The 26,718-nt window shown below is 44.4% G+C and overlaps 3 protein-coding genes across 4 annotated transcripts in view; 1 reads left to right on the top strand and 2 right to left on the bottom strand.

The window, feature by feature from the left end:
• TSPEAR (thrombospondin type laminin G domain and EAR repeats) overlaps positions 1-12,028 on the top strand; it is a 37,159-nt gene extending 25,131 nt beyond the window's left edge. Inside the window, exons 8-12 of the mRNA XM_035133734.3 lie at positions 513-699; positions 3,226-3,455; positions 7,610-7,791; positions 8,104-8,205; positions 10,530-12,028. Of these exons, the coding sequence (XP_034989625.3) occupies positions 513-699; positions 3,226-3,455; positions 7,610-7,791; positions 8,104-8,205; positions 10,530-10,683 (855 nt within the window). The 3' untranslated portion in view covers positions 10,684-12,028. The remainder of the gene's footprint in view (positions 1-512; positions 700-3,225; positions 3,456-7,609; positions 7,792-8,103; positions 8,206-10,529) is intronic.
• Positions 12,029-13,728: 1,700 nt separating this feature from the next.
• On the bottom strand, positions 13,729-20,666 carry LRRC3 (leucine rich repeat containing 3). Of its 2 annotated transcripts, XM_088670743.1 has the most exons (3): positions 20,442-20,510; positions 17,280-17,388; positions 13,729-16,697 (listed from the first exon to the last, which is right to left on the bottom strand). In XM_088670743.1, the coding sequence occupies exon 3, from the start codon at positions 16,667-16,669 to the stop codon at positions 15,884-15,886; it is 786 nt and encodes a 261-aa protein (XP_088526869.1). In that variant the 5' UTR covers positions 16,670-16,697; positions 17,280-17,388; positions 20,442-20,510; the 3' UTR covers positions 13,729-15,883. The 2 variants fall into 2 exon arrangements, with proteins under 2 accessions (XP_088526869.1, XP_034988274.1); XM_035132383.3 differs by lacking the exon at positions 17,280-17,388 and having other exon boundaries at positions 20,442-20,666.
• A 2,187-nt stretch (positions 20,667-22,853) lies between these two features.
• Positions 22,854-26,718, bottom strand: part of TRPM2 (transient receptor potential cation channel subfamily M member 2) — a 45,049-nt gene continuing 41,184 nt past the window's right edge. The window contains exon 33 of the mRNA XM_035132382.3: positions 22,854-26,676. Within this exon, the coding sequence (XP_034988273.2) occupies positions 26,551-26,676 (126 nt within the window). The 3' untranslated portion in view covers positions 22,854-26,550. The remainder of the gene's footprint in view (positions 26,677-26,718) is intronic.

The following is a 26,718-nucleotide window of genomic DNA, read 5'->3' on the forward strand; positions in this document are numbered from 1 at the left end:
TATTGCTATTTATGAAATATGGCTTCTGTAGCGGTTTCACTATTTTATTGTAGGAGCATTTTATGGAGTGTGCCCAATAAATATTCCAAATAAAGTATGTGTGGTCTGGGGTGGGGTGGGGGAAGGGAAGGATAGCATATTTTTGCATTTTGAGAGTTTTTCCTCTCTGGAAAAGAACCTGTTGTGCTTACAGGCTTTCAAAGTAGGCCCCCTCTGATACAATGCACCATTGACAATGTTCATAGAACTGTTGGAAACTTCTGGAAAAGTCCTCTTTTCGTTCTGGTTTCAGTTCTGTCGTCACAGCAGCTTGGATGTGTGAAATGTTGGGAAATCTGTGCCCTTTCAGTGCAGATTTCAGTTTTGGAAAAATAAAGAAATGCAGTGGGGCCAGATTGGGAGAATATGGAGGGTGAGACAACTCAGTAACCTCAGTAACGATTTCACGCAGAATATACGGATTGTTTTGTGCAAGAAGAGAGTCTGAGCTGTTGTAGCTTCTTGTTTTTCAGATTTTCCTTGCAGTGGCAAATTTTGAAGCAAATGAAAGGGGTCAAGAGTTTTCTGTGATTTACAAGTGGAATTACAGAAAGGAGAAATTCACTGTGTACCAGAGGATCAACACACACAGTGCTAGGGACTGGGAGGCATTCGTCATTGATGGAGAGGCCTTCCTCGCAGTAGCGAATCACAGAAAAGGTACCTAGATGCCAATGCACAATGACACCAGTCGGCATGTGCAAAATCCCTTCCCTTTGCCATTGGACAGCCAGAACCATCTGGCTTGCACCTTCTTGCCTTACATATGTTCTGTTCCTCTTAACAGCTGTGTGGCATGCATCAAGTCAACAGGTGCAAATTCTGGCATGGAAATGCCGTGATTAGGAAAAAGCTGCTCTTTAAGCTAGCTCTCTTTATATATATCTGTTTGTTTGTCTGCCTGCCTGTCTGCCTGCCTATCTATCTATCTATCTCCCTTGCCAGCTTTCCCTCCTCCCCCTCCGCGATTGGCAGGGGCGAGGGGGAGCCAGGATCAGCCCGAAATCGGGCTGCTCCGACTCCCTCCTCCCCCTCCGCGATCGGCAGGGCCGAGGGGGAGCCAGGATCAGCCCGAAATCGGGCTGCTCCGACTCCCTCCTCCCCCTCCGCGATCGGCAGGGGCAGGTGGAGGGAAAGAGCCACGCAAAGCGGTTGCCTGGCTTTCCCTCTGCCCGCCCCACAGCCAGCCAGGGAGAAGGGAGACTGCACCGGGCGGGCAGCGGGGCAGACTGGCCAGCGGCCCTGCTTCTAGGGGGGGCAATTGCCCCCCCTGCCCCCCTGGCTATGCCCATGTTGGCTAAAACCATTTTTAAACAGTGGATGTCTGCTTCATTTTGCACCAGCTTTTTCAAATTTGCATCTGTACTGTGTTTAGTATGTGGTTATACATATTTAGACCCTAGCAACAAATGGATGCTTTCTTTGTGTGCCAGGGCCTATGCAATGTTAAGAGAGACGTTATAAAAATCTGGATTTATAAAAGCAACCCTGGGGGTCCTCAGTCCAGAGTGAGATTGCAAGGTGTCATTGTTGTTGTTGTCATTTATTGATTTTTTAACCATTTGCCCCTGTTGTTCTCCTGCTGAAAATCACCCCCTCATGGTTTCTGTCCCCCTGCCTAAAAATTGCACAGTTACAAAGAGCAACTTTGTGAGGTATTTTCAGCAGGAGAATGGGTCCCCTGCCAGAGTGTGGGACTTATCAGGTCCGCCACAAGGCCAGCCTCTGGTGCTGTGCCTGGGCCCTCAGCCCAGCCCCTGAGAACAAACAACTGATTCTTAGTTTCCCCACAAACAAACAGGATGCTAAACCTCAGTTGAAAACGTGGCGGGTAATTTAGATTCCAGGCATTTAGATTAAAATTCTGCAACATTCCTCCAAACCATCAGAATGGTTTGTCACTTGGCATGGTTTGCACTTCACAAGCTATGAGCCATAAAGCCGAAGCCTGAACATAGCTAAATCCCAGTTTGGACAACACAGCAAGGCAACTAGAGGTTCATTTAGCTCCGTGCAGCAGCAGAACAATTGGGAAGGAGCACAGAAACCACAATCAGCTCTCTCAGAGGCTGCGCACTCACGTGGTTGCCCTGGGCTCAGCATGGCTTGCAAGCCTGGCCTCCAAACTTAATTTGAAACCTCCTGGAAGATTTTTGGGATCCAAAATCATCTGGAGTGCCCATGAAATGGCCATATGCTGCCACCTAGTGGAGCCTGTTAACATAATCCATGGAAAGAACTGTTTTTCTAAAATGTGTGGGAAGAAAAATTAAAATGTATAGTTTCAGCCTTAGGTGAAGGTAAAGGGACCCCTGACAATTAGGTCCAGTCACGGATGACTCTGGGGTTGCGGCGCTCATCTTGCTTTACTGGCTGAGGGAGCCGGCGTATAGCTTCCGGGTCACGTGGCCAGTATGACTAAGCTGGTTCTGGTGAACCACAACAGCGCACGGAAATGCTGTTTACCTTCCCACCGGAGCGGTACCTATTTATCTACTTGCACTTTGACGTGCTTTCGAACTGCTAGGTTGGCAGGAGCTGGGACCGAGCAATGGGAGCTCACCCCATCGCGGGGATTCGAACTGCCAACCTGATCGACAAGCTCTAGGCTCTGTGGTTTAACCCACAGCGCCACCCATGTGGCCTTAGTATGAAGTAAAGAGGGACAATATGAAGTAAATGCTGTTAATCAGTCCTATTTTTACTGGCTCCCTCACTGGCTTTTGCAAAAAGAAAAATGGTTGGTAGTGGTTATGATTAAAATCTAATGCTTAGCTGACCAAATTCTTTATTTCTCATTCGTGTAATGCCTTACTCTCTTTCCAAGTCCAGCCTTGCCATTAGGCAGGCCTCAGGCAGCTAATTTGGGGTGTCATTATTATATTTTTATTATGGAGAAGCTCACATCACAGGGGATGTGGAGCATTTGACCCCCAGCCCCATGCAGGCTTATTTATGGAATGCTATACATTCCGTCCCATGCAAAAAATTCCATTGTTTTTTAAAATCCATTCAGGCAAATTGAATTATTAGCTCCTCTCTTTTTTTGGTTCTTTATCTGGTCAAAAACTAGACAGTCATTTCCTTCAGCTTGTCAAAAACAAAAACAGCCCTCTCGCCTGACTCTCCTTTTCAGATAAAAACCTTGAGGTTGGTCCTTGACGTCTGCCATTTTTTCTTCCTTAGGGAATAACCACAATATAGACAGTGTCATATACAGGTGGAACGCCAGGACAGGCCTTTTTGAAACCAACCAGACCATTCCTACCTCGGGAGCCTATGACTGGGAATTTTTCAGCATTGGGCCTTATTCCTTCCTTGTGGTGGCCAACACATTTAATGGAACGTCCACCACGATCAACTCTCACATCTACATTTGGCTCAGTGGAGCCTTCCAGCTCTTCCAGTCAATATTGGTAAGATATTGAGTAGCAAAAACCAATTTAATTGTCTTTAGTTGCTTGGGCGATGTAGTTTGCTCTGAACATCTCAGTGGATATACCCTATATAGGCATAGGGTGGGTGGATGTGCTGATTTTTATACATTGTTCTGTATGCATGAAGCTGCAATGAATGCTGCCACTGCCGCCAAAATGGCATAGCCAACAATTTCCCTTCCATTCATATGTGTCAGTACTGAAGTCCGTTGCACACAGATAATGAAAACTGTACATGCAGGTGTGACTGCAGATCAGGGGGATGTAAGAATAGATGTGCATTGTGCAATATATTGTCTGTAGCCCCCTCATAGTGCAGGTTGTCTTGAGTCACCATATATCAACTTCTGTGTTATTTGTTTTAATGGGACTGCAAAATAAAAGTGTGGGGTCATCCTTCCTTGATTTATATTTCCCTTAGTGCTGATCAGCAGCATCGCTGAGTATGCTAATTGGTCATATGAAGTTATACAGCTATGTGTGTTTTCAAGTTCTGTTGGAATCTGTAAAATTAGAGATCAAGTTCACTGGAGGACATGTAAATGGCTAATAAAATCATGCTTGAATTCAACTCCCCCCCCCCACAACCTGGTGCCCTCCATATGTTTTGGACTGGGCACCACAGTTCAAGAAGGATACTGTACTGACAAGCTGGAACGTGTCCAGAACAGGGCAACCAAAATGGTCAAAGGCCTGGAAACGATGCCTTATGAGGAACGGCTTAGGGAGCTGGGTATGTTTAGCCTGGAGAAGAGAAGGTTAAGGGGTGATATGATAGCCATGTTCAAATATATGAAAGGATGTCATATAGAGGAGGGAGAAAGTTGTTTTCTGCTGCTACAGAGAAGCGGACACGGAGCAATGGATTCAAACTACAAGAAATAAGATTCCACCTAAACATTTGGAAGAACTTCCTGACAGTAAGAGCTGTTCGGCAGTGGAATTTGCTACCAAGGAGTGTGGTGGAGTCTCCTTCTTTGGAGGTCTTTAAGCAGAGGCTTGACAGGCATATGTCAAGAATGCTTTGATGGTGTTTCCTGCTTGGCAGGGGGTTGGACTGGATGGCCCTTGTGGTCTCTTCCAACTCTATGATTCTAACTACCATAATACCTGCTGGCTGGAGCTGATAGGAATTGAAGTCTCCAACACTGAAAAGTTGGCATTTTTTACTTCTTCAAATGTAATGGGTGTTTCTCTGTCCCATCCTGAGCTTGGCTAGCCTGAGTGAGTTTGCTAAAGTATCCGAAGACAAAAAGGAGCAGGTTGTCTAAGGTAGGCAATAAAGTAGCGAGATAGGGGATGCTGCCCATCTTGATGTCAGGGTGAGCTCACCCTCAGGCCACTTCAGTTCAGATGAAGGGAGTTGCTACTTCCCTGTTCCCCACCTGCTGCCCGTGGTCTCAGGAGTCACATGGATCTCCTTCCTGTCTCCTGCGCAATTCCTTCCCACAAGTCCCCCTGCTCCTGTGTTACTACTGAGGCACATCTCAGTCGCCCTGGCAACCAGGCCAGCTTCCCAGCTGGAGATTGCAGCTGTAGTGGAGAGCATTCCGGTTGCCATGGCAATGTCACAGCTGTTCTTGGTCTTGCAATTATGCAGGGCTCATCCTGCTGGCCCGGATAGAGACACTTTTGGCCTCACCTTCCTCTTTCTATGAGGCAGTTGCGGTCACCACTGCTGAGCCTCACAAAAAATGGCAGCGCCTGGGCCAGAGACTCAGGAAAGTGGGGAGCAGCAAGATACAGGAGGGGCTGATACAGTTCCTTGCCTGGAGCCGAGCCAAAAAATTTTGGAGCTGGCCCTTGTTTTCCTTATGATGGAAAGCTATTGTAAAATGCTTCACTGGGATAAAAAATGCACATGGATTTTTCTGGCAAGCAAGCTGCCTATGGGACTCTTAAATCTGCATCCATACAGCAGTTTATTCCATTTCCCCATTACCCTAATTGTTAATTTCTGCATTATATTTGAACTTCCACGCAATGAAAAAGCCACTTCCAGGAATATAGAGCAAGTTCAGAGATTATTTCCGTGTTGTTTGCAAGCAGGTGTTTGTTTTTTCCTGGAAGCAAATTATATGGAGACAGGTGCTATACTTGCACTGTAGATTTCCAGAAGGGCTTGCTTTTAATGCCATGTGAAAGCTCAAATCTAAGGTGGAAATTAACAGTTAGGGGAATGGAATAAACTGCTGTGTGAATGCAGTCAAGTTCCAGTCTCAAGGAACTTTGAAGAATCTACATGGATTTTTAGCTTTGGCACAATATTTTCTGGTTATGTTCCTTCATAAGTACATAGAAAACTGCTCTATACTGAGCCAGACCTTTGGTCCATTTAGCTCAGTGCTTTTAGCAGCAGCTCTCCAGGATTTCAGAGAGGAAGCTTTTCCCATTCTTACCTGTAGCTGGCAGGTAAGTCTGAGCCAAACACTTTCTTTAGGCAAAGCAGATGCTCTACCACTAAGCTACAGCCTTCGAAGTATTGCAGTGGAGGAAAGACCATTGCCTCGTTGAGGCCACCCTCAGATTAGTGTAGATGTTCAGCAAAGGCAACCCTATTTCACGTGAGCTATGTTAGAAAATGTGTGGGTTTGCATGTAACACAGCTCTGGAAATTGTGCTACCAGTTAAGAGCAGAGGACTGAGTTACATTTGTCCCTAGTAGGGCTGCTACTAAGATAATGTCCTAGTGCAAGGGAAAGTCAGGCATGAAATAAGAGAGCAGGAAGAAGCATTTGCCAGACATTCTGCTAGCAATATTTCCAATGGAAGCCAGCTGTGCGGGAAGCAGAATGGAACGTGGTTTTGCCTTCTTCATAATTGTAAACACCAAGGGGTTACCAAGTGAGTGAACATGCTGACATATCTGGACAGCTTTCTAAAGTTGGGACCCACACCAGACCTTCCTTCTCACTGCTAACTAACTGCTAGGTCTGCTTCCGCAACAGTTATGTGGCTACTCAAACCCTCTTGTACACCAGGGGAGAAACGTCATTCCTAGTGCAGGAGAGCAGGAAGAAATAAATGGTTCTTGAATGAGAGTGGCAGGGGAGGAGGGTAGCCCATCTTAATTTTGGTAGAATTTTCCTTTTAAAAAGAGAATATGAGCACTAATATGGAAAAGAGAAAAGCATTCACCTTTTAAAAAAAACAACCCCAAAATGAAAAACCAAGCAAAAAATGCTTCCAAAATGGCTTGGGCATTTGGTGAATGGATTGGCGGTTGGAGTTTTCTTTCATTTTCATGAGCAGAGGTCACAGGAAGTGGGCAATAAGTGCCTGTGGCAGTATCCCAATCACCTTACACCAGGGATGAGTAGCCTTTGGCCCTTCATAGCTTCATGGCTGGGACTGGTAGGAATTGGGAGTCCAGTTGGAAAGCTGCAGGTTCCCCACCCCAGGCTTACACACACTACCCTCAGCCTTTATTAAGAGAGAGAAGAATCAGGTATGCAAGCAATTGTGGTTTGTCATTCAATTACTGGCAAAATCAGCGTTCAAAGTCCAGCCTGAAAGGATGATGTCTGCACTGCTTGCCACCAAAAGGTTATGACAGTGGTGTTAATAAATTTCTTACTGTATGTAGAAGCCCTTAATGCAGGAATGGGGAACCTTTTTCAGCCTAAGGGCCACATTCACTCATGGGTCACCTTCTGGTGGCCGCATACCAGTGGTGGGTGTGGCCCCAGGCAAAAAGTGGAGCAACAGTGTGGTTCTTGCCTTTATGCAGTAGGCTACATTCAATCCGTGTACATGAGATGGTCTACATTCATCTCTCCATCCAGACAAGTAAAAGGCATTGTCACAATTCAAGGACATATTCTAGCAAGGCAAAAACTCTCAAGGATGGGATGGAGCAAGGCTAGAGTGGGGCATGGCCTGGAGAGGGTGAACAGCCTAGATAGCACCTTGAGGCCTAGACAGAGTGGCCTACAGGGCTGAATTTGGCCCCCAAGCCTGAGGTTCCCCACCCCTGCTTAAATGAAAACTGATGTGCATATGCTGAATGGCTTTCCCTAAGGGGAAGTCCAGGTCTGGATTTTTCTCCTCCATGTATTGTGTTGGATGCATTCTTCTGCAGTTGCTGCTCATTTTCTGAAAAGCTTTTCTCCATGCCTTCTCTTTCGGTCTAGACTTTTGGTGCTGCTGACTGGGAGGTCTTTCAGATCCAAGACAGGGTCTTCCTCGCTCTGGCGAACAGCTATGACAGTACAATAGTTGCCCCAAACAACAGCTTTGCCATCAATTCTTCCATCTACGAGCTCAACATTACTGCACAGATGTTTGTCAAGTTCCAGGACATTCTTACCTACAGGTGCCTCCTTTATGTATTGCTGAAAGCACCAGCATTGTGTCATTTTGACAAAGGGATGTGTTTCAGTCTGCCAGAATGTTTTGATTCTTTTTTTTAAAATTGTAAGAGTGCAGCCTAAAATGTGTTCTTAAATTGATCTAGGCGGTCGAAATGTATAACAGAAAGATGAAAATGCTCACTTCTCTTAAAATAGTCTGATTTTGGGAAATGGTTTTAAAAATGTATTCTAAATAGTAAATGGAAAGAGGATGTTTTCCCAGGCAGTTATCCTGTTGTTGTAATCTCTTCCTGTTTGGTTGGTTTCTGCTGCAGTGCTGTGGATTGGGAGTTCTTTTCAGTAGGAGAAGATAACTTTTTGGTGGTAGCAAATTCATTTGATGGTGTGACCTTCGCTGTAAACAGCATTATTTACAGGTAAGTAGGTGCACAACCCCCTCAATGTCATAGCTTGAGTCATACTTGATTATTTTCATAGTGAATGAAAGCGGAACTAGTAAAAAAGGTAGGTAAAGGTAAAGGACCCCTGGACGGTTAAGTCCTGTCAAAGGCGACTATGGGTTTGCAGCGCTCATCTTGCTTTCAGGCCAAGGGAGCCAGTGTTTGTCCACAGACAGCTTTCTGGGTCATGTGGCCAGCAGGACTAAACCACTACTGGTGCACGGAGGACCGTGACGAGTGCCAGAGCGCACGGATACGCCATTTACCTTCCAGCCGGAGCGGTACCTGTTTATCTACTCGCACTGGCATGCTTTGGAACTGCTAGGTTGACAGGAGCTGGGACAGAGCAATGGGAGCTCATCCTGTGGTGTGGATTCAAACCCCCAACCTTCCAAGAGGCTCAGTGGTTTAGACCACAGCGCCACCTTATGATGGTAACTAATGTAGGAAGGGAGATCAATCTGATCTCACCCTGTGGGGTCGTGTTATTGTAAGGGTCTGGGTGCAAATGGATTGGAAGGGATCCAATGAGGTTTCTAGTTCTAGTCCAACCACTTTCTTTTCTTGAAACTTCCTGGACAAATGTCACCTGCCTTTGTGTCACTGGTGATTTTTATAGCTCATTTTTAAAAAGATTTGTACCTGCATCTCTTTATAAACACAGTGTCAAGTGGCACATGCATATGTAAATACCATAGATCAAATATCATGGGCAGAATTTTCTTTTCACCTGCTTAGGTCACCTAAAACAAAATCCACTCTTCCCTCACATTCTACTTGGAATAATTAAATGGTATACACGTGTGCACTAACCCTCAATATATTGAAACGCCAGATCCAGGAATTATCCCAGGAGCATGTCACTGGATGCCACTGTTGATTAGTTAATATTTACCCTTTAAGTACAATTTCCCAGACTGCTGAGAATCCATGCTACCTGCCCACAACACACACTGCTGCCTGTTTACATATTTCGGAAGCTTTTCCAGGGGGATATAAAACACATGATTTCACCTCCTCTATCAAGTTAGCTACTTTTTGAACGAAGGAAACTAGGTCAGTCTGGTATCGTTTGTTCTCAATAAAACTATGTGAACTGTTAATGATCACTCATTTGTTCTATTCAGTAACAGCTGTACTGTTGTTGTTTTATTGTTTCCTCCACTTGATATTAAAACCAAGCCAATCAGTTCTACTTCCCTGGGTTTTACTCCTTCCATTTAAAAAAGGCATGATATTTGCTCTCTTCCGTTCCTCTGGGACTAGCCAGACCAACCCAGTTTCCTTCTTTGACCACACAACCAAAAAAGGAGAGCATAGCTGATGCATGTCCTCTGGGAGAAAGGATATGACTCACAACAATTTGCTATGAAGACTGGCCTTATGCATTGCATTGGAAACCTTAACTGGAAGTGAAATTATATCTGAATACTGTCAAGCAATAGCAGACATCCAGTATTGGATTCTGGACTTGATTGTGCAATCCTGGAGAGGAGATATATGCAGTCAGGAGTGTTTTTCTTACCTTCCGCCCCTTCCACCCCCTCTCAGGAACCAGCAGTGAATCATGGTGTAGGAAAGTCAAAAGGCAATGCAGCCCCACCTGTGTAGCTGCTACCTGTGTGCTGGCTACCACAGCTCAGTCTATTACCTCCAATTTGTGCCCACAGTACATTTCCCTTCCTAAGTCAATAGCACTACCATGTGAGTCTCTGAAAGCCAGATAACTTTGTATAATAGGCTACATGCAGAAGTCACCTCTGAAAGCCAGAGGTGAGGAGCTTTAGGCTTAGGGACCAAAAAAATGGCCCTCTCTGTTTAACTCTTGGGGCCAGCTCACCCATTCATCCCAGCCCATGCCTCCTCTCACGAAGCCACACCAGGTCACTGACTCTGCTCCACACACTTCTCAAGTGCTTTTGCCTGGCCAGGGTGTGTCATTGAATTGTGGCAACACCTCTTGCTTACCTGAATGGTACCTGAATGGTACCTGTACTAAGGTAAGACACACATCTGCTACACTACTCGCATGTGTTCCCTGGGCTGAAAATAGTTTCGCACACTTGCTTTCAAGTGCTGCCTTGCGGCACAATGCCAGTGGCACCTTCAAATATGATAGGGTTATACTGGGTGTTAGGAACGTGTCGGATATCTATAAGGTAGGCTCTTTGAGCTGGTGTTTCCTCACTAGACCTTTTTCAGAATGGGAATGAAATCTGTTTGAAGGCAGGGGGGGGGAACAGATCCTGTGAAGTTGGTGATCATGAGCATTGAGTAACTCTTTTCTCTCTCTACTGTAGATGGCAAGGATATGAAGGCTTTGTAGCTGTTCACCATCTTCCAACATTTGGCTGTAGGGACTGGGAAGCTTTCACCACTGCAGCTGGCTCTTACCTCATGTACTCAAGTGCAAAAGAACCACTATCCAGGGTGCTGAAGATGAAAACCTTTTGATCTGGACAGGGGTGCTTTGATTTGCTGCAAACAAGTGGGCAAGTCCGGACTTGTGAGGAACTCCTTTGGCTACTCAGGGCTAGGGTCAGGAATGCTGTACCTAAGAGTCACTGCCATGAATGCCAGAGATGGCATAGGATAGATACCCAGGTTGTCTCTTTGGATTCGGCTGAGTATGAGGCTGCTCAGGATTAGATTTCAAACCTGTTTTCCAACACCTGGAATGAGCTAGGAATATACATAACTTGGCCAGTGATATTAGTGAGTACAGTAACCTTGATTTCTCTCTCAGACACACCCACACCATCCATGCAAGACAAACAAATTCCCACTTCTGAACATCTTCCAGACCTAAGGAGCTGCTAATACAATCCACAATCCTGTGGGCAACAGAAACTAGAAGATGCCTTTAGCACATTATGGGCAACTGACCCCCAATTTAGCAATATGGAACCAATAGAAGCATTTGGGTTCACTCCTTCCAGATTCCAGGTGAATGCTTCCACTGCCGTGTCACTTTATGAGAAGAGCTTCAGTGTGCACCATTTTGGCATATTCCAACGAGCCCCTGTGAATATTGCTGGATCCCTGAGAAAGACTGCAGAAGAACAGAAAGAAGATTCCTTAGGATATGGATACGCTGTATGTAGTTTGTGCTACAGAAAAGACCCAGCTGTTGTTTTTTCCAAAGCTATTAAACCAGTTCAGACAATTATTTATGGCTCTGGATTTTAGGAGTTCAAGGAGAAATGTCTGAGCCTTGCTGAGAAAACCTGAAGCCCAATTACTCCCTTAATACAAAGTACTGCAGTCACACCAGAGAAGATGCACAACCCATACTGGCTTGGGATGTCGCCACGCCAACAGTTACACAGATCAAGTGGGCTATGGTTAAAGCCCTGGCCTTACAAAGTGCCTCTGATCTGTACATTAGTCCTCCACATTTTCAGCATAACTACAAGGAACGGAAAGTCAGATGTATTCTTGTTATGTTTAGGCTTTATGAACAGTTGTTGTGGATTTCACAAAATGGTGCTTATTGACATTTGGAAAGCCAGTGGTACCTTGTCATGTAGATCTGTGACACTTCTCTAGTAAGCTCTACCCCATTTTCATTGGTGCTTTCTCAGTTTTTGCTTACATGTTAGCCTGTGAATAATTCCCCAAAATATAACTATTTCTTGTTATTGCAAAGGTTTTTTAAATCATTCTCTATAAATGATATGTTTATATTGTATGAATTGATACTATTGACAATAGCAGTTCTTATAGGGAGGAATTATTATTTATTATCCAAAGAATATTTGCAATTTTGAAAGTAGCACCCAATAAAATTGACGGAGTAGCTTTGATAACCTCAGGGGTTCTGCTTCAGAGCTTATTTTTTGTTAGCACTGTAGACACAAACACCCATCTTAGCTGAAATAAGTGAACAAATGCAGCTCCGCTTGCCATTACTCTCTAGGTCCACATTACCTGGCTACCAGACTTAGGTGCAGCTTTGTTAGCAAAAACACACTGAAGTAACGAAACATAAAAGATGACTGCTGATTTTTACTACTACAGTACTTTGCATAATGCACGATTAATTTATGGAATTCACTGCCCCATATTGTGGCTTTTGCCACTAGCTTTGTCTCAAAGGGGATTAGAGATGAGAACATTTTACAGTGTCTAGAATGTGCTTATAATGCTGCCTACAAGGTGCAAGAATGAGTGAAGCAATCCCATTTCAAAGCATCCTATGTGATCACAACTCCTAGTGAGACATTCTTCACCGCTTATGTCAATGTGACATCACTCTCCTGTGCAAAGGTCCCCCTCCTCTCCGTCACTTTCACCATCTATATATTCCCTTCTCCTACATATTGCAGTTTTTCATTTGTTCATCCTAAATAAGAACACACACACACACATACTGATCAATGATTTTATAGATACATTTAACTAATCTGGTATGTTCAGCCCAGGCTAAAACTCAAAAATAAAATGGTTGTGTTCCTTACCAAGCCCAGGAGGGGGCAATGAAGGAGAATGTTCCAAAGGAAGCTGTTAACCGTATGAAGGGGACGAAGCCAATTAGTGGGGTTTTTAGTAATAGCATTTTCTAGGTAGGTCTTTTGGGCAACATAACCCTCATGTAGGAAATGTGTGGAGTGTGTGGAGCAGTCTGAGGAAATGTTTGCCCTGCTCCTCCCATACCAGGCACAACAAACAGCAGCAAGCCTGACTTTACTGGTAAGCGTACATTTAACCAGCAACAATGTAAGACTACCGTATTTTATCTGTCTAAAACAGGGAGCCTACATGCTGCCCTCCAGATGTTGCTATGTTCCAGCTTCCCTAACCCTCAGCCATCACGGCTAATGGCCAGGGATGATGGCAGCCATAGTCCAACACATCTGGATGGCATACCACTGGTTACGCTGGACATACACCAATATTCCAGCTAACAGTGGCTGTCTCATGGAAGTTTTTCTCGCCATCAGCTGTTACCTGATTCTTTTAAGCGGAGGTGGCAGAGATTTAATCTTGGACCTTCTGTATTCAGAGCAGGGGCTGTTATCGGTGAGTTGCAATCTCTAAAGTCAATCAGAAAGCTGCTCCTGGTTCTCTGACCTAGATGATGTCACCTGTTTGTTACTTTCACATTTTGACAGTTCCTTTGAGGTGAGGGAATCTTAGACAGTGCCAAGCTTTTTTGAAAAAGCAATGTGTGAAGAAGTCCAAACATTTTGGCTAAATAGTGCTGTGGGTAGCTGTTGCCTAGGTAACACACACACACACACACACACACACACACAGCAAAACCCTCCCAGCAAAACTTGCTAATTATTCTTTTTCGGTTATAACCAAGTCCTACATTCTTCTGCTTGAAATAAGATGAATGGTGTCTTTCTGGGCTGGCTTCCTTCTCCTGGACCCACAGAGTGGAACTGTTGCTGAAAAGATACTTGAATTAGGCTTGACAACACCTGATTTAAGCTTCAGCATAATGCGTACGACTGGTTTTCCAGACAATAAACACACACACAACACACCAGATTTTATCAATTGTGCTTGCATTAGCTCTGATCCAGCATCAACAGCATAATATGTCATCCTTATGTATAATGGATGCAGGTAATCTTCTTGTCAAGGGAAAGGATATCACTTTTTAAAGGATATACAACTTCTTTAAAAATGTGCAGTAGGAGTGCTCCAGCACTATATCTGCATGGGGTTGGGTAGTCACACTCAGCAAGTAAATTAAATAGACAAATAAAATCCAGTAAAATATATCCACTCCATTCTTCAGCTTGGCTATGACAAACTGTCAATTGGCTTCTCCATTCCCAGAACTCTCTCTTAACAGCCACTCCACTTGGTCATTAAACATTGGTGTAAATTCTAAAGAAATGGTGCCTCAAAGTGCTTAATTTCTTGTTTCATGCCCACCCCCTGTTTAAAATGTACCCTATAGGCAGGGACTGTATTGTTTTTGAATCTTTATAGGCAGCAGCAGTAGCAGTGCTCCTGAAACTGAAGAGCAAGTGGTCAGGTGAGGGAAACTTAGACAGTGCCCCAACCTTTTTTGAAATAGCAATGTGTGAAGAAGTCTAAACATTCCTTTTTAAAATAGCACAGGATGAGCACTCCACCATGGTGGCAATGCAACTCAAAGAGTGCACAGCCACCCAATATAAAGTTCACAAAACAGGCATTTGTGTAATGCATCATGAGCGATGTCATAGGCACAAGTTGTCTGTGATACACAACTGCATACTACAAGGACATCCCAGTAGCAAAGGATGATTTGTGTTCCACCAGTAATGTAATAGAGTATAGCAGTTCTGAGTCTTGAGCTGAGAGATATCCCTGCAACCCAACCTTGAGGGAAGACATGGGCATCCCACACAACAGCTGAATAGCAAATGTGCATAAAGGGATCATCTGAAAAAGGCCCTGAGATCCTGTTCTTTTGGCATTGTGTTATCCCTCTTTTTTATTTTGGCTGTTAGTTGCTGGAGTACTATTGGATCATGTGTACTGTAGAAACAGTGTCTCAACAAACATACATGTAGCTATACCCATTTTTCTAAAAAGGATACTGGAGCTTTTGAATACTGCAGCAGCTGAGATTATTTAAACAGTTTGAGGAACCCCTTGAAATTTTATTTCCTTACTGTTTATTGTTTCAGCAAATGAGCTGCGTTGCCTAGGAATTTTTGTCAGCTGGAAAGACATGTTGAGTGTAGCAACTTGTCACTGCCATGTCCCCCCTAATTTTTGTTTAGATTACATATAATCCATACCCCACTTTTCCGCCTTACAAAATTCCAGCACCAGCTACATCTTAGGACCGTCCTTGAGAAAGGGGTGGGTGGGTTTGCGATATGAGAAAGAGGCATATTTAGAAATAGGCATTTTCAGCCACATGCTTCCTTCCTCCCTTTCTGTGGAAGAAGCCTGCTCAGGCTCGTTTGTTACATAATATATGCTTAAAATTGTCCTGATTATTTTCAGTGCTCACCTTAATAGTGGTCACCATGAAAATAGGTTTGTAACCTAACAGAGAGTGAAGAGGTGCAGACTCCAAATGCCATGTAATACGTAAGCCCAAAGGAAGCACATACCCTCTTCAGCTTTGCAACACAAGCACGCATACACCAAACATAATTCCTGCTCATGTACATGAATCTATGCGTGTGCATGCTTGCACAATTTACCAATTTGAGATAAAGGACTTTGTGTGGTTCCAAAAACTCCTGAGAGAGTGTGTTTGCAGTGTCCCAAAGAATCAAGTAAAGGTCAACCATGTACATACTTCCCGTTGAAATCAAAAGCATTTTCAGAGCCAACAAGTTCTAGACACTGCAGGGCTTTGGGGTCTCTCCCACAGAATGAAATCCTGATTGTAAACATCTCACATCAACCGTCCATTGTCCTAAAGTTCTCCTAGAAAGCAGATCTCCTTATCTCTAGTTTCTGCTGGAATCCTTCTGCTGGTAATACGGCACAGAACATGGGAACCTCGGCTTGGACATTCTTCCTATATTTATATAACAACAAGTTTTCATTTTCTATTAAACTGTTGGTTGGTTTTTGTTTTTTTAAAAAAGTTGTTGCAGAACTAGTTGGACATAAATGTCCCAAGTCCCTCCCAACATTCTTTCCTACATAGAAAACTGGAAGTCCAGCCAAGGATCAACATTCCTGGCTACAGGATAGTGCTGATGGTCTCTTTAGGGACCCTTGTGCTAGGCAGGGATTTCAGATATTCCAGGTGCTTCCTCGTGTCCTCTTGGTTGTGTCGAACATAGTATACCACATAGCTGATGACTAAAGTAAACCAGCTGAACATGGTAACAAACATGGCGACATCTGTGGTTTTCTGGTGCATGTTGCAAAAGTTGATGCCCGAATCAAGGATATGGAGCAGAGGTTTCCCAGCGTATTCCTCTTGCACAGATGTCTGGCAGGTGATCTCGTTGACTGAATCAGGATCTAGTTTCACTTCCCACAAGACTTCCTGCAGAGTACATTCACAGTGCCAGGGGTTATTGGACAGGCGGATCATGGCATTCAAGTTGACCAGGGCTTCCTTGGGGATCCTCTGTATGTGGTTGCCAGAGAGGTCAAGCAGCCGCAGGCCATCGGCAACCCCTTTGAACGCTGCAGAATCAATCTTCTCAATGGCATTTTTGGAGAGGTCTATCTCCTGCAAGTGGGCGAGGTGCCTGAATGTGCTATTAGGTACAGAGGTGATCTTATTGGCATCCAGTTTCAAAAACATGGTGTCCTTGGGAATATCTTTTGGAATTTCATCTAGGTTGCTAGCACTGCACAGAACAGCTGTGGCTCCCGAGTAGTTGGTGCACTGGCACTGGTCTGGGCAGGAGGTGCAACAACCGGAAGGGGCGCAGAAGAGGAGACAGAAGAGGGCTTGAGACCAGAACAACAGCGCAGGCCGAGATGCTTCAGCTGCTAGAAACATGCTGGTCATCCAATCAGGAGTGTGCAGTCCTGCATGGCTGCAAAGGCAAACGCAAGGCTCTCTCAAAATCTTTTGAACTCGGAATTCCTACCATCACATACCAGCCCTCGGCTATCTGCAGAGACACAGGTCCAGCCCAGCCGTTTGACCCTCATTCATTCCTCTTGTCTTCCAGAGGTGGGCAAGCAACCCAAATCAGTGCTGGATTAAACCCTGCGGAGGCCCCTAGACCAGGGGTCCCCAAACTAAGGTCCGGGGGCCAGATGCGGCCCAATTGCCTTCTAAATCCGGTCCGCGGACAGTCCCGGGAATCAGCATGTTTTTACATGAGTAGAATGTGTTCTTTTATTTAAAATGCATCTCTGGGTTATTTGTGGGGCATAGGAATCTGTTCATTTTTTTAAAAAAAATACAGTCGAGCCCCCCACAAGGTCTGAGAGACAGTGGACTGGCCCCCTGCTGAAAAAGTTTGCTGAACCCTGCCCTAGACAGTCGAAATCGGGGGGGGGGGGGGGGAGGCCCTCACTTTGAACTAAGAAAGCTCGATTGTAATTTTCCTTCAAGATCAAATCAATATTATTTTGACCCATTGTTGTAGGGCCCATAAACTGGTACTTACTCTCCCTATTTGGTAATCCGGCACTGATCCCCATGGGGGAAGACAATATGAATAGGTTTTTCTAGGATTCGTGATTCTCCGGTTCAGTCTAAGACAGCCGACCAAGCACCTGCTTGAAAGTTTGAGGACATGTTACAAATGCATGTAACAAAGGCCTGACAGCCAGCCAGCCAGCCTTCCTTCCTTTGCTGGAACCATGGACATGGGGAGGGGGGGAATAAACAAATGACGGCAGAAGTTAGCCCATGTGGCCTTGGCAAATACATGCTCCCAAAGCCACATTGGCTGAGATTAGTACAAACACAGGTCTGGCACCTACAGTGGAAGTAGGAGGCATGGGTGCTTAACTGGTTTTGGATCACAGAGGACTTTAAAGATAATCTAAAGGGAGATATTGGTGTTCTTCCATTTAGAAAGGGCAGGGGACATGTGAATAAATCCTGTTTTACATTAGAATTACATTTTCCTGGCTACTGTGCAATGTGTTCTGACATGTGTATTGCACTGTCCATTGTAATGTATTCAATGTGAGGAATTTTCTGTGTGGCAGTTAGTTTAACTGCCGCTCGGGGCCTTAACTGACACCTATGAAGAAAGGTTGGTATTGGAATTCCTGGTATGCAAATGAAGGATTGAATGCATGCACATTTTGATTGGTGGGTGCAGGTTTAGAACTTTCAGTTAAACAGTGTGATTGGCTGGGACTGGAATGGAAGGGCCAGAAGAAGCGCATATATGGTCGGCTGCTGGTCAGTGGTTAGTTAGTTGGCTGGTGATGGCTGGGGGGGTGCATGGTGTCTGTGGAGTCAGCCAAAAGGAAGAGACAAAACCAGGGGAAGAGGATTGGATAAGAGGAAGGAAGACCTGAGAGGCAGGTAGAGCGGCTTGGTGGCTGAAGGACAGTAGAATCATTTTGCTTAGGCTGAATAGAAAAGGGGAGAACCTGCCTGCAGCACTGAAGGGAGAAGGGAGAAGCAGCTGGAAGTGACTGGCAGGAGTAGTGAGGGAAAATTCTGACAGCAGTACAGCAAGACAAACCAGTACTTACACAGGTCAGAAAAAAGGATTGGAAAAAGTCCTCCACTACAGTGCTGGTGGAGAGAACAGAAGGGCAATTTGGCAAAAGATTTTTATAGGGCAACTAACTGCTTCCTTAAAGCTGTCTTAGTTTAACATTATAGTTGGATATAAGCTGTGTTGATATTTAAACTGACAGTAACAACAAAGCATGTTCCACAGTACTATTTTAAAGTAACAAGCTTGTGCACCTTATAATCTTGTAGGTCATAAAGGTAAAGTACCTTCGTTAAATGTAATATCTGTATATGACTAGCTTTGTAACATGCCTGTCCCCCAACCTTACTGGGTTTCTGGTAAGTTAAGGATTCAGACAAAGTAAGTGAGACTGAATGAGCAACATTGGAATGGGAGATGGTTTTTGTTATTATAGATTAAAGAAATGCCCTGCCCTCCTTTCCTCCACAGGTGGCAAGAAGGAAATGGGCCTTCTCCGCTGCTATCAGAGAGGCATTAACAACAGCATGCTTCTGTCACATCCATTAAACCAAAGGTTTTCCCAATAATTAATGCTAGATTCTACCATCATATATTTTTCTGATATTTGTATTTTTCAAAATAGTTTTAATGTATGCAGGAGCAACCAGTGCGGTGGTGCCAGTCACCCTCTGGGTAGCAGCAACACTGCCAAGTGTGGTGGCAGGGGGGGGGGAGTGTTTCAACCTTACCACTGTCTTCTTGTCCCATTCAGGTAAGTGACAGCACCACCTAACCCATTCCTGAACATATTTTACATTGTGAACTGCTTTCAGATTTTCTTAGTAATAGTAAGCGATATAAAAGTACTTTAAAATAAATAAAATGTGTACCCTCTGCAGAGGGAAAAGCAGATGTGGAGGGCAATGTGGAGTGGAGAAGTGATGAGTTTGAAAGGGGTTAGGCACTCCCTTAACCCCTACCACACCTCTGCTTTAAAAAGTGTACCCTTCAGAAGTATTTTTTCCCTCAATGCAACCAAGTCTATCAGGGGTTCGTTACATGCATTTGTGCATAACATTCAAATATTTATTTGAATCATGTTCAGAATATATTACCAACTTCATATGGCTGTTGATAAAAATGACCCCATTTTTTAAAAAAATCAAGGCACTGAAAACTGCCGTTATTGTTGCTGTTGCATTTATCAATCCATGCCTCAACCTACGCACATTCTACACCACAAATTTGTATCGGTTTTATACAAGCTTAACTATTATGGATGGGAACCGTAGTCTGTGGAAGGGTACTTACAATTCTATGACATCTTTAAACCTTCCACTATAGAACTACAATCCCCAGAGTTCCCTGAGGAAAGGAAATGACTAGGAGTGCTACACTACAGCTTAAGTCTGTAGTATAAATATGCCCTGTTAGTGGCCAGCTAGAATCTAGAAAATTGAAGTTATTTTGCATTTGAACATCAGGGCATTATGGGGTGTTGATGCCCAGCTGTATGTATCCTGTTATGGATCTCAATCTTTGACTGTTGTTGTGATGATGACGATGGTGATGATGATAGAGGAGAGATCCCCTCTATCTCCGGGAGAATCCCGCTGCTTCCCCCCTCCCTTGTCCTACCTAGGAACGTTTTCAGCGGCGGCGCTCCTTTCCCTTTAATAGATGCGTCGTCGAGGGAATTCTGACAGGCGCAGCTTTTCCAAGCCGGGCAAGCGCCGTGACATGATAAGAGGCATCTGCTGCTTTCCCCACGACTATTAAAGGTACATGAGTCATAACGCCCAAAGGTTTGGCCATCCCTGCTGTAAGCCCAGCAGGGAAATCCCTGCTGTAAGCCCAGCAGGGAAAGAGTCTGGTCTCCTTTCCCTCCAGGCGATGTGAATATGATACTAAAGATCTCGCTGCAGCATCCGCCCACACGGTGCTTCGCAGACTTCCGAGCACGATGCCCGCAGTGCAAAAGCAGCCCGGATCTCGGGATCCCGCTTTGCAGGGCTCCGAGAGCCTCGCCAACTGCTTTAACTTAAATCGTTATGGATCCCATCCATCCTGCAGATCCGTCCCTGTTAAACCGACCGGCTGGCCCTCCCTGCCCGGCGCACACCTCCCCCCCTCCCCCAACCTGAGGATGGCGTGCAGGCGCGTTACCTGAGCTGAGGTCACTGGAGCCCACCGGACGCGACTGTCTGTGCCAAGTTTCTCCCGCGCCACCAGCGCTGCGCCGCTCTCCTGGCCACGCCCTTAGTCGAGGGGGCGGGCGCAGCCCAAGGCGGCGGCGGCGGCGGCAGCGGCAGCACCGCGGTGAGGACTTGCAGCCCGCTTGCGCGCAGGACTTGTTGCTGCCATCGTCTCGCCTTTCTCCCAGTCGCACACAAAGCCGTTCATGGGGGCTGCCGGCTGTAATTGGATAGCGCCTGCTTGTCACCGACAGCCTGGAGGGGCATCCTTGGATTTTTAAAGGGGCAGCTGCCGCTCAGGCAGAAGGGAGGCTATTCTTGCCTCGCGCGCACAGCCATATTGCGCTTTTACGCATTTGGAAAGCAGATCCGGGAGGCGAGAGAAAGCCGCCAGCCCTTGTTGCGTCTGCTGTTGAGCCCCCGGCTTGGGTCTCGCTCCGAACGCCGCTTTTATTAGCTACTAAAATGTCCTCTGTGAAGTTGCATTTTAGTCCTTGTGTTGAGAAACAGTAGCATGGGGTGGGGAACTCGCGTCTGCGCGCACATGGCACATGCATACCCGGCATGTGCTTGCAGGTGCGCCTCCCGACACCAGGGAACGGTCCACGACAAACGCCGTATTAGGGTGTGAGCCCCATTTGTCTGGACGAAAGACTTAAAAGGCCGTACAGTAATTTATAGGCACTTACTACCATTCTACCTAATAGAACTTTGGTTGCAAGTCCGCAGCGGGAAGGGATCCACACACGTGTGTTCGGATGTGTAGGGAATTTTTAGAGGGGAAAACCTTCGTGAAAACTGTCTGAGGCCTGGAAGTTCTCATTCTGTCTACTGTACTGCGATTAAGCATCTTGAGATGGGCTGAGATGCCAGTGTGGTAAGTAGGCTCCTGTTCAGAGGCCCTTTGCTGTATAGCTGCCACATTACACAAGATTTCTGGATCCCACTTAAAAATATACAGTGTGCAGTATGGGAGACCAGTTGTCATTTTCAGAACTTCAAAACTGCACAATTTAAAAGCTGTAGATTTGATTTAGTATTTGTATACTGCTTCTGTTTGCCCAGTTTCAACATTGCAACACTACTGAACTATTCACTGGTCACGTTTGTCCCGATTAGGTGTTAAAATGTTGTTGCCTAAAATCTACAAGGGAGGAGAGCACTTTGGCACTCTGGTTGATGAGCTTCCCATAGGCAAACTGGTTGGCTTTCCTGAGGCCAGGATGTTGTATTAGATGGGCCTTCAGAGTGCTTTTTGCAAGTTCTCACATTCACACAAACACTTGAACCCATCTCATGGCATGGGTGTAACCAGGATTTATGTTGGGGGGCAGAACACCCACCTGTCTTGTTCCAGAACTGAGCTACCTGCGACACAATTGGTCAGTTCACAAAAGCCATGCATATCATGTATCACTAGAATGCGCCACATCACCACCCAAGTGACCTCAGCAAGCATTTCAATTTCAAATATTCCGAGTATTTCTACTTTTAGTTATTTTAAATTATTAACTTGATTTAGAGGGGGCAACTCCCCCCCCAGCTATGCACATGTCTCATGGACTCAATTTTAAATTGGGCCTTTGAAGCCTGGATATTCTAAGAAAAAAAATGAGTGCAATCAAAGGTGTAATTTTAGGCTGAATGCAGACTTACCCATTCCTGTGCACAAGTGTTTCTGCTGTAGTGACCTCTTCTCCCAACTGCCACCTTAAAGGACATGCATACATAGCTCCAAACTGAATGTTGAGGGTTTTTCAAGCACCTGTTTGTCTTCTTGTAGCTTTCAACCACTTGGTTTATTTCAAATTTGTTTAGAACTTTAAAGTTGGTAAACACTTTACTATTAAAAAAGCACTTTGAGATGGGAGGAATGGCTTTGTTATTTGCATGAGCCAGTCAGTAGTGATAAATCAGCATGTGCAAATAAGGCTTTTATTGAAAACCAAAACAGGATTACTCTGAGCTTGATGTGGGGTATACTATGGAGGGGGACATGCACAGTAGGTTATCTGAATCCTCCAGATGTGCACCCATAGTGGTCTCTGCTAAAATTATATCAGTTGATCACAACATATTCACATTTCATATTCTCTGGGACCAGCCCATCAATACAATTCTACTAAAAACATATCTTCAAGTTCCGCCTCTTTCATGAACCTTCCCAGATTTGTCTCAGGCTTTTAGAGTACTTCTGCATAAAACAAGAAATCTGCAAATGAATGGGAGATCAAATTACTTTGCTACAGATTAACAAGAGAGAATTATGCTATTGAGGAAAAACTAGCTGCAGTCTTGACAGTGTATTATACAATCTTCCCACCTATAAATAAAAAGCAGCAATGTTAATGGAATCTCTGGCATGGATATATCAACACTTGGCGAAAGCACAGCTTTTTATTAAGCAGCAGACCAATGTGAGGCATAAGCATAGAATCCATTAATATTAGCACCATTGGAATACCGTGAAATATCAAGATGCCCCAATATTAAGGTGAGTATGAGGAAGAATGTGAAGTAGGAGCACTACAGTGCAGAGAAAATTCAGAAGCAAAAACATTTCAGTAATGGCATTTGAAGCAGTTTCTTCTAATTAATTTTACACATAATGGATTAGTGGTATCTTACGAAGGATTAGACCAGCACCATTTGGAATTGTGAAAATGCTCATGGGAATACCCTTTGTAAAATGTTGTTCCTGTGTAATGAGTACTTGTGAGCAGGGACCATCTTCTAGAGTCTAGCAAAAGTCACTTATGCATTGCCAAAAGAGAAGGCAAACAAAAAGGATTTGTCTGTGCAAATTACCTCCCTCCATTGAAACAAATGAGCTTTGTAGTGTTGTTGTAAAAGCATTCAGAGTGTATCAGAACACTAATAGAACAGATTACTGGGAATTAGTATCTCTGGCTATAGTTCACTGTGTAGTAATATTTCAAGTAACTTTTACATGATTTAAATTACACGAATGGAAATTTATTGAATGTGTAACACAAGCTAAGCTTATGATATTTGGGGAACATTTTCCTTTTTTTACCTGAGGCTATTACAATAAGAAATTGTTACTAATATTAATTACCATGCTGTGGCATAGATTATGGTCACATTCTTTCAGTAACTCTTCAAGCTAAAAAGCCACATATCACATCTACCCCTCCCCACCCCTTCTCTACATAAGTGCCTGGAAACTTCCATTTCACTGTATCTGAAGAAGTGTGCATGCACACAAAAGCTCATACCAAAATAAAAACTTAGTTGGTCTTTAAGGTGCTACTGAAGGAATTTTTTTATTTTCTTCAAGCTAAGGTTGCCATATTTCAAAACATGAAAATCCAAACACAAAAGTTCTGACATGGGTTGCCATATGTCTGGGTTGTCCCAGACATTTCAGTGCTTTCTGCCCAGTTTCCGACTACCATATTCCGGAATTCCGGACATATGGCAACCCTACTTCAAGCAAACTATTTAATTTAGGCTTTGAACTCAAATAAATTGACTTTATGTTGAACTCATATTGACTTCACTTGCACCAGTCTTTTAGATCTGGGGTAGTCATCATGGTGCCATCTTGTTGGATTACAGTTCTCATTGTTCCTGGCTACTGGCCATACCAGCCAAGGCTGGTGGGACCTGGAGTCTGGCAACTTCTAGAAGGCACCACATTCACTACCCCTTACTAGGTAAGGCCTAACAGCTTCTAGCATGAAAAACATAGAAACGGTAAGTTGCAGTTTTGTACGTTATTGTTTTTAAAGCTGAGAGCCTAGGCCTCTCTAAGCACAGTCAATTTGCCCCAGAAATAAGGCAGAATAAGACTGAATATATTCCTGAAAATATGGAGCACTAAAAAGAGGAGTGTATTAAATGGAAGAGAACTGTAAGCAACGCAGACAAAGCTGTGTGCATACAAATGGCAGTACAGGATCCATCAAAGAAAACATGGAGCTTTGTGCCTTTTTACCACCCTGGCTAAAGGCCTATACTTAGCAGTAAGTTTTATTATAGTGGATATTAGCTAAAACAGAAATAGTTATGTTCAGAGATGATGCATCTGATTGCCAGATGCTGGAACCAAATATCTGGGAAGCTATCTTCATCTTGCACTTTTTATTGGAACTCAAATGTTGGATTATTTGGACATTGGTCTGATCCAGGTAGGGCATTTTATATTCTTATGGATGATTGTGACATGAGCCAAGAGAGCATGGAGAAAAGTAATTTGATTCAAAGACTGCACTCAGATTCACCACAAGAATCAACACACTATCAGTTAGATGGCAAAACGATGAGCACATTATCAGAAAAGGGGAAAACAGTTAAGAAAATTCAAATGATGTGGGTGCCTTGAATGAACAAAGTTTTAATTATGTCAACATCTGATTCAATTTAGCTATCAGCCTACTTGCAAATTGAGATGACAATTAGTTTTATGTTGCAATAGAACAGGGATGAGGAAATTTATTTCAGCCCAAGAGGCAGATTTGAATTTGGCCAGCCTTTTAGGGGCCACATTCCTGGGGTGGGTGGGGCAAAACAAAAACTACCAAAAAGGAAACACATGTATCTCCATTCCCTACCATTGTCAGAAACACATGTATCAGACATGAAGGCATATGGTTCTCACTCACTTCCCTCAACACTCTCTTATCCACCCTCCCTCTATTGCTGGGGTGGGTAAAAATGCTGCCTTTTACTTTTAAGCACACAATTTATCTCTGTGCACCATGGAACTTAGCGATAAAATTGGAGATAAGCCCTTAAGGAGCAGGCAGAGGGATCTCTTATCTCCAGTCTCCATAAAATGACATGGGGTGATTGGCAGGTGGGCAGGGCTCACTGGGACAGGCTTGGTGGGCTGGGTTGTGGGATATGGTGGTCTATATTTGGCCCAATATTCAGAGATTTCCCATTACTGGAGTGAAAGCTCCTGTAGTTTCAGTTGAAAAGAGCCTGAAGACTTTATGAAACATTACCCTGCAGGATCTAGGATCAACAGTGTAGAAAGCCCATGTGATGTCATGGTTAGAGTGTTGGACTAGGACCTGGGAGACCAAGGTTCAAATCCCCACTCGGCCATGAAGATTACTGGGTGACCTTGGACCAGTCAGTCTCTCCACTTAACCTACCTCACAGTAAAGGAGAGGGAAGAGCCATTTTCACCAATTTAAGCTCCTTGAAGGAAAAGGTGGTATATAAATGTAATAAATAATAAACAGTAAGAAGCATTGTGCAGCGGTTCCTTCTGCCTTGGCATATCTTCACAGCAAAGAACGGATTTGGTTACACCTTTTTTTTAAATAAAAAAAAACAGTGTCAGAACAAATTTCCAGCCTCAACTTGGCCAGAACTGCATTGATGAGGTCCCTTAAATGAAAGCAAAGCAATAGGCAGTGGAAGAGCCACCTTCTCTTAACCTTGGCAACCACTAATGCCAGGTTCAGAGATGCTTCTTCAGCTCAGTATGCCAAAGGCTTGCCATGGAACAACATCAGACGTGAACTGATCTACTGAAAGCTGATGGTCTTCTGCTTGCAACAAATTCCTAGCTCCAGAGTTTTGGGGAAATGGCTTGTATGCTGGGCACAGGACTAATATTTCCAAAGGCAGCATTGATGAGAGGACATGCATCTTGAAGGCAGTGCAGCCGGCCTCTTTCCATTACCATTAGAGCAGTGATCCTAACCAGAATCAGGCCCAACTTCACTTACTTTGCAGATTTTTAATGCCATCCTGAGCCCTAGGACTATCTGTATGGGTTGCAAGATACATTGTTAGCCACTGGAACAGCTGAAAAGTAAATCCAGTGCCCCAGCAGCCCTGCTCCAGGAAGAACAACAAAAGAATGGTCTGTCCCTTTTCTTTCTAATTGTTCTTTCTAACTTTCTGTTATGCAAGGGCCAAGATTACTTTGATTTCTATGGTCGTTTAGTGAGGGTCAGCTAAAGTGTTATTCTGCACACAGGAAAAAGAAAACGCACAAAGAAAATCACCAGAGGGAAAGGTATCAGTCAGGTTTTGCTGCATTTCGAAAGAGCTGAGAGACAAATGGGAGGAAGACTAAGGGTGATGGTCCTGTGTCCTCAGTAGTATGCCCCCAGGAGGATACAAGCTTTCTGCAGGAGTTCTTTGTGGTTCACATAAAGTGGGATTCTCTTATCCACAACCTGCCACCGGACGGTCGCCTCCAGATCACAGCCCTGGAGAAACTGCAGAAAGAAATCCCAAAAGGAATATAGGTTACTGTCAGC

This window comes from Zootoca vivipara, chromosome 5, assembly GCF_965207765.1.
Source record: "Zootoca vivipara chromosome 5, rZooViv2.hap1.1, whole genome shotgun sequence".
Classification (NCBI taxonomy): domain Eukaryota; kingdom Metazoa; phylum Chordata; class Lepidosauria; order Squamata; family Lacertidae; genus Zootoca; species Zootoca vivipara.

Excerpts from the sequence above, each read along its gene's own strand:
- LRRC3 (XM_035132383.3), bottom strand. The coding sequence starts at position 16,669 with ATGACCAGCATGTTTCTAGCAGCTGAAGCATCTCGGCCTGCGCTGTTG.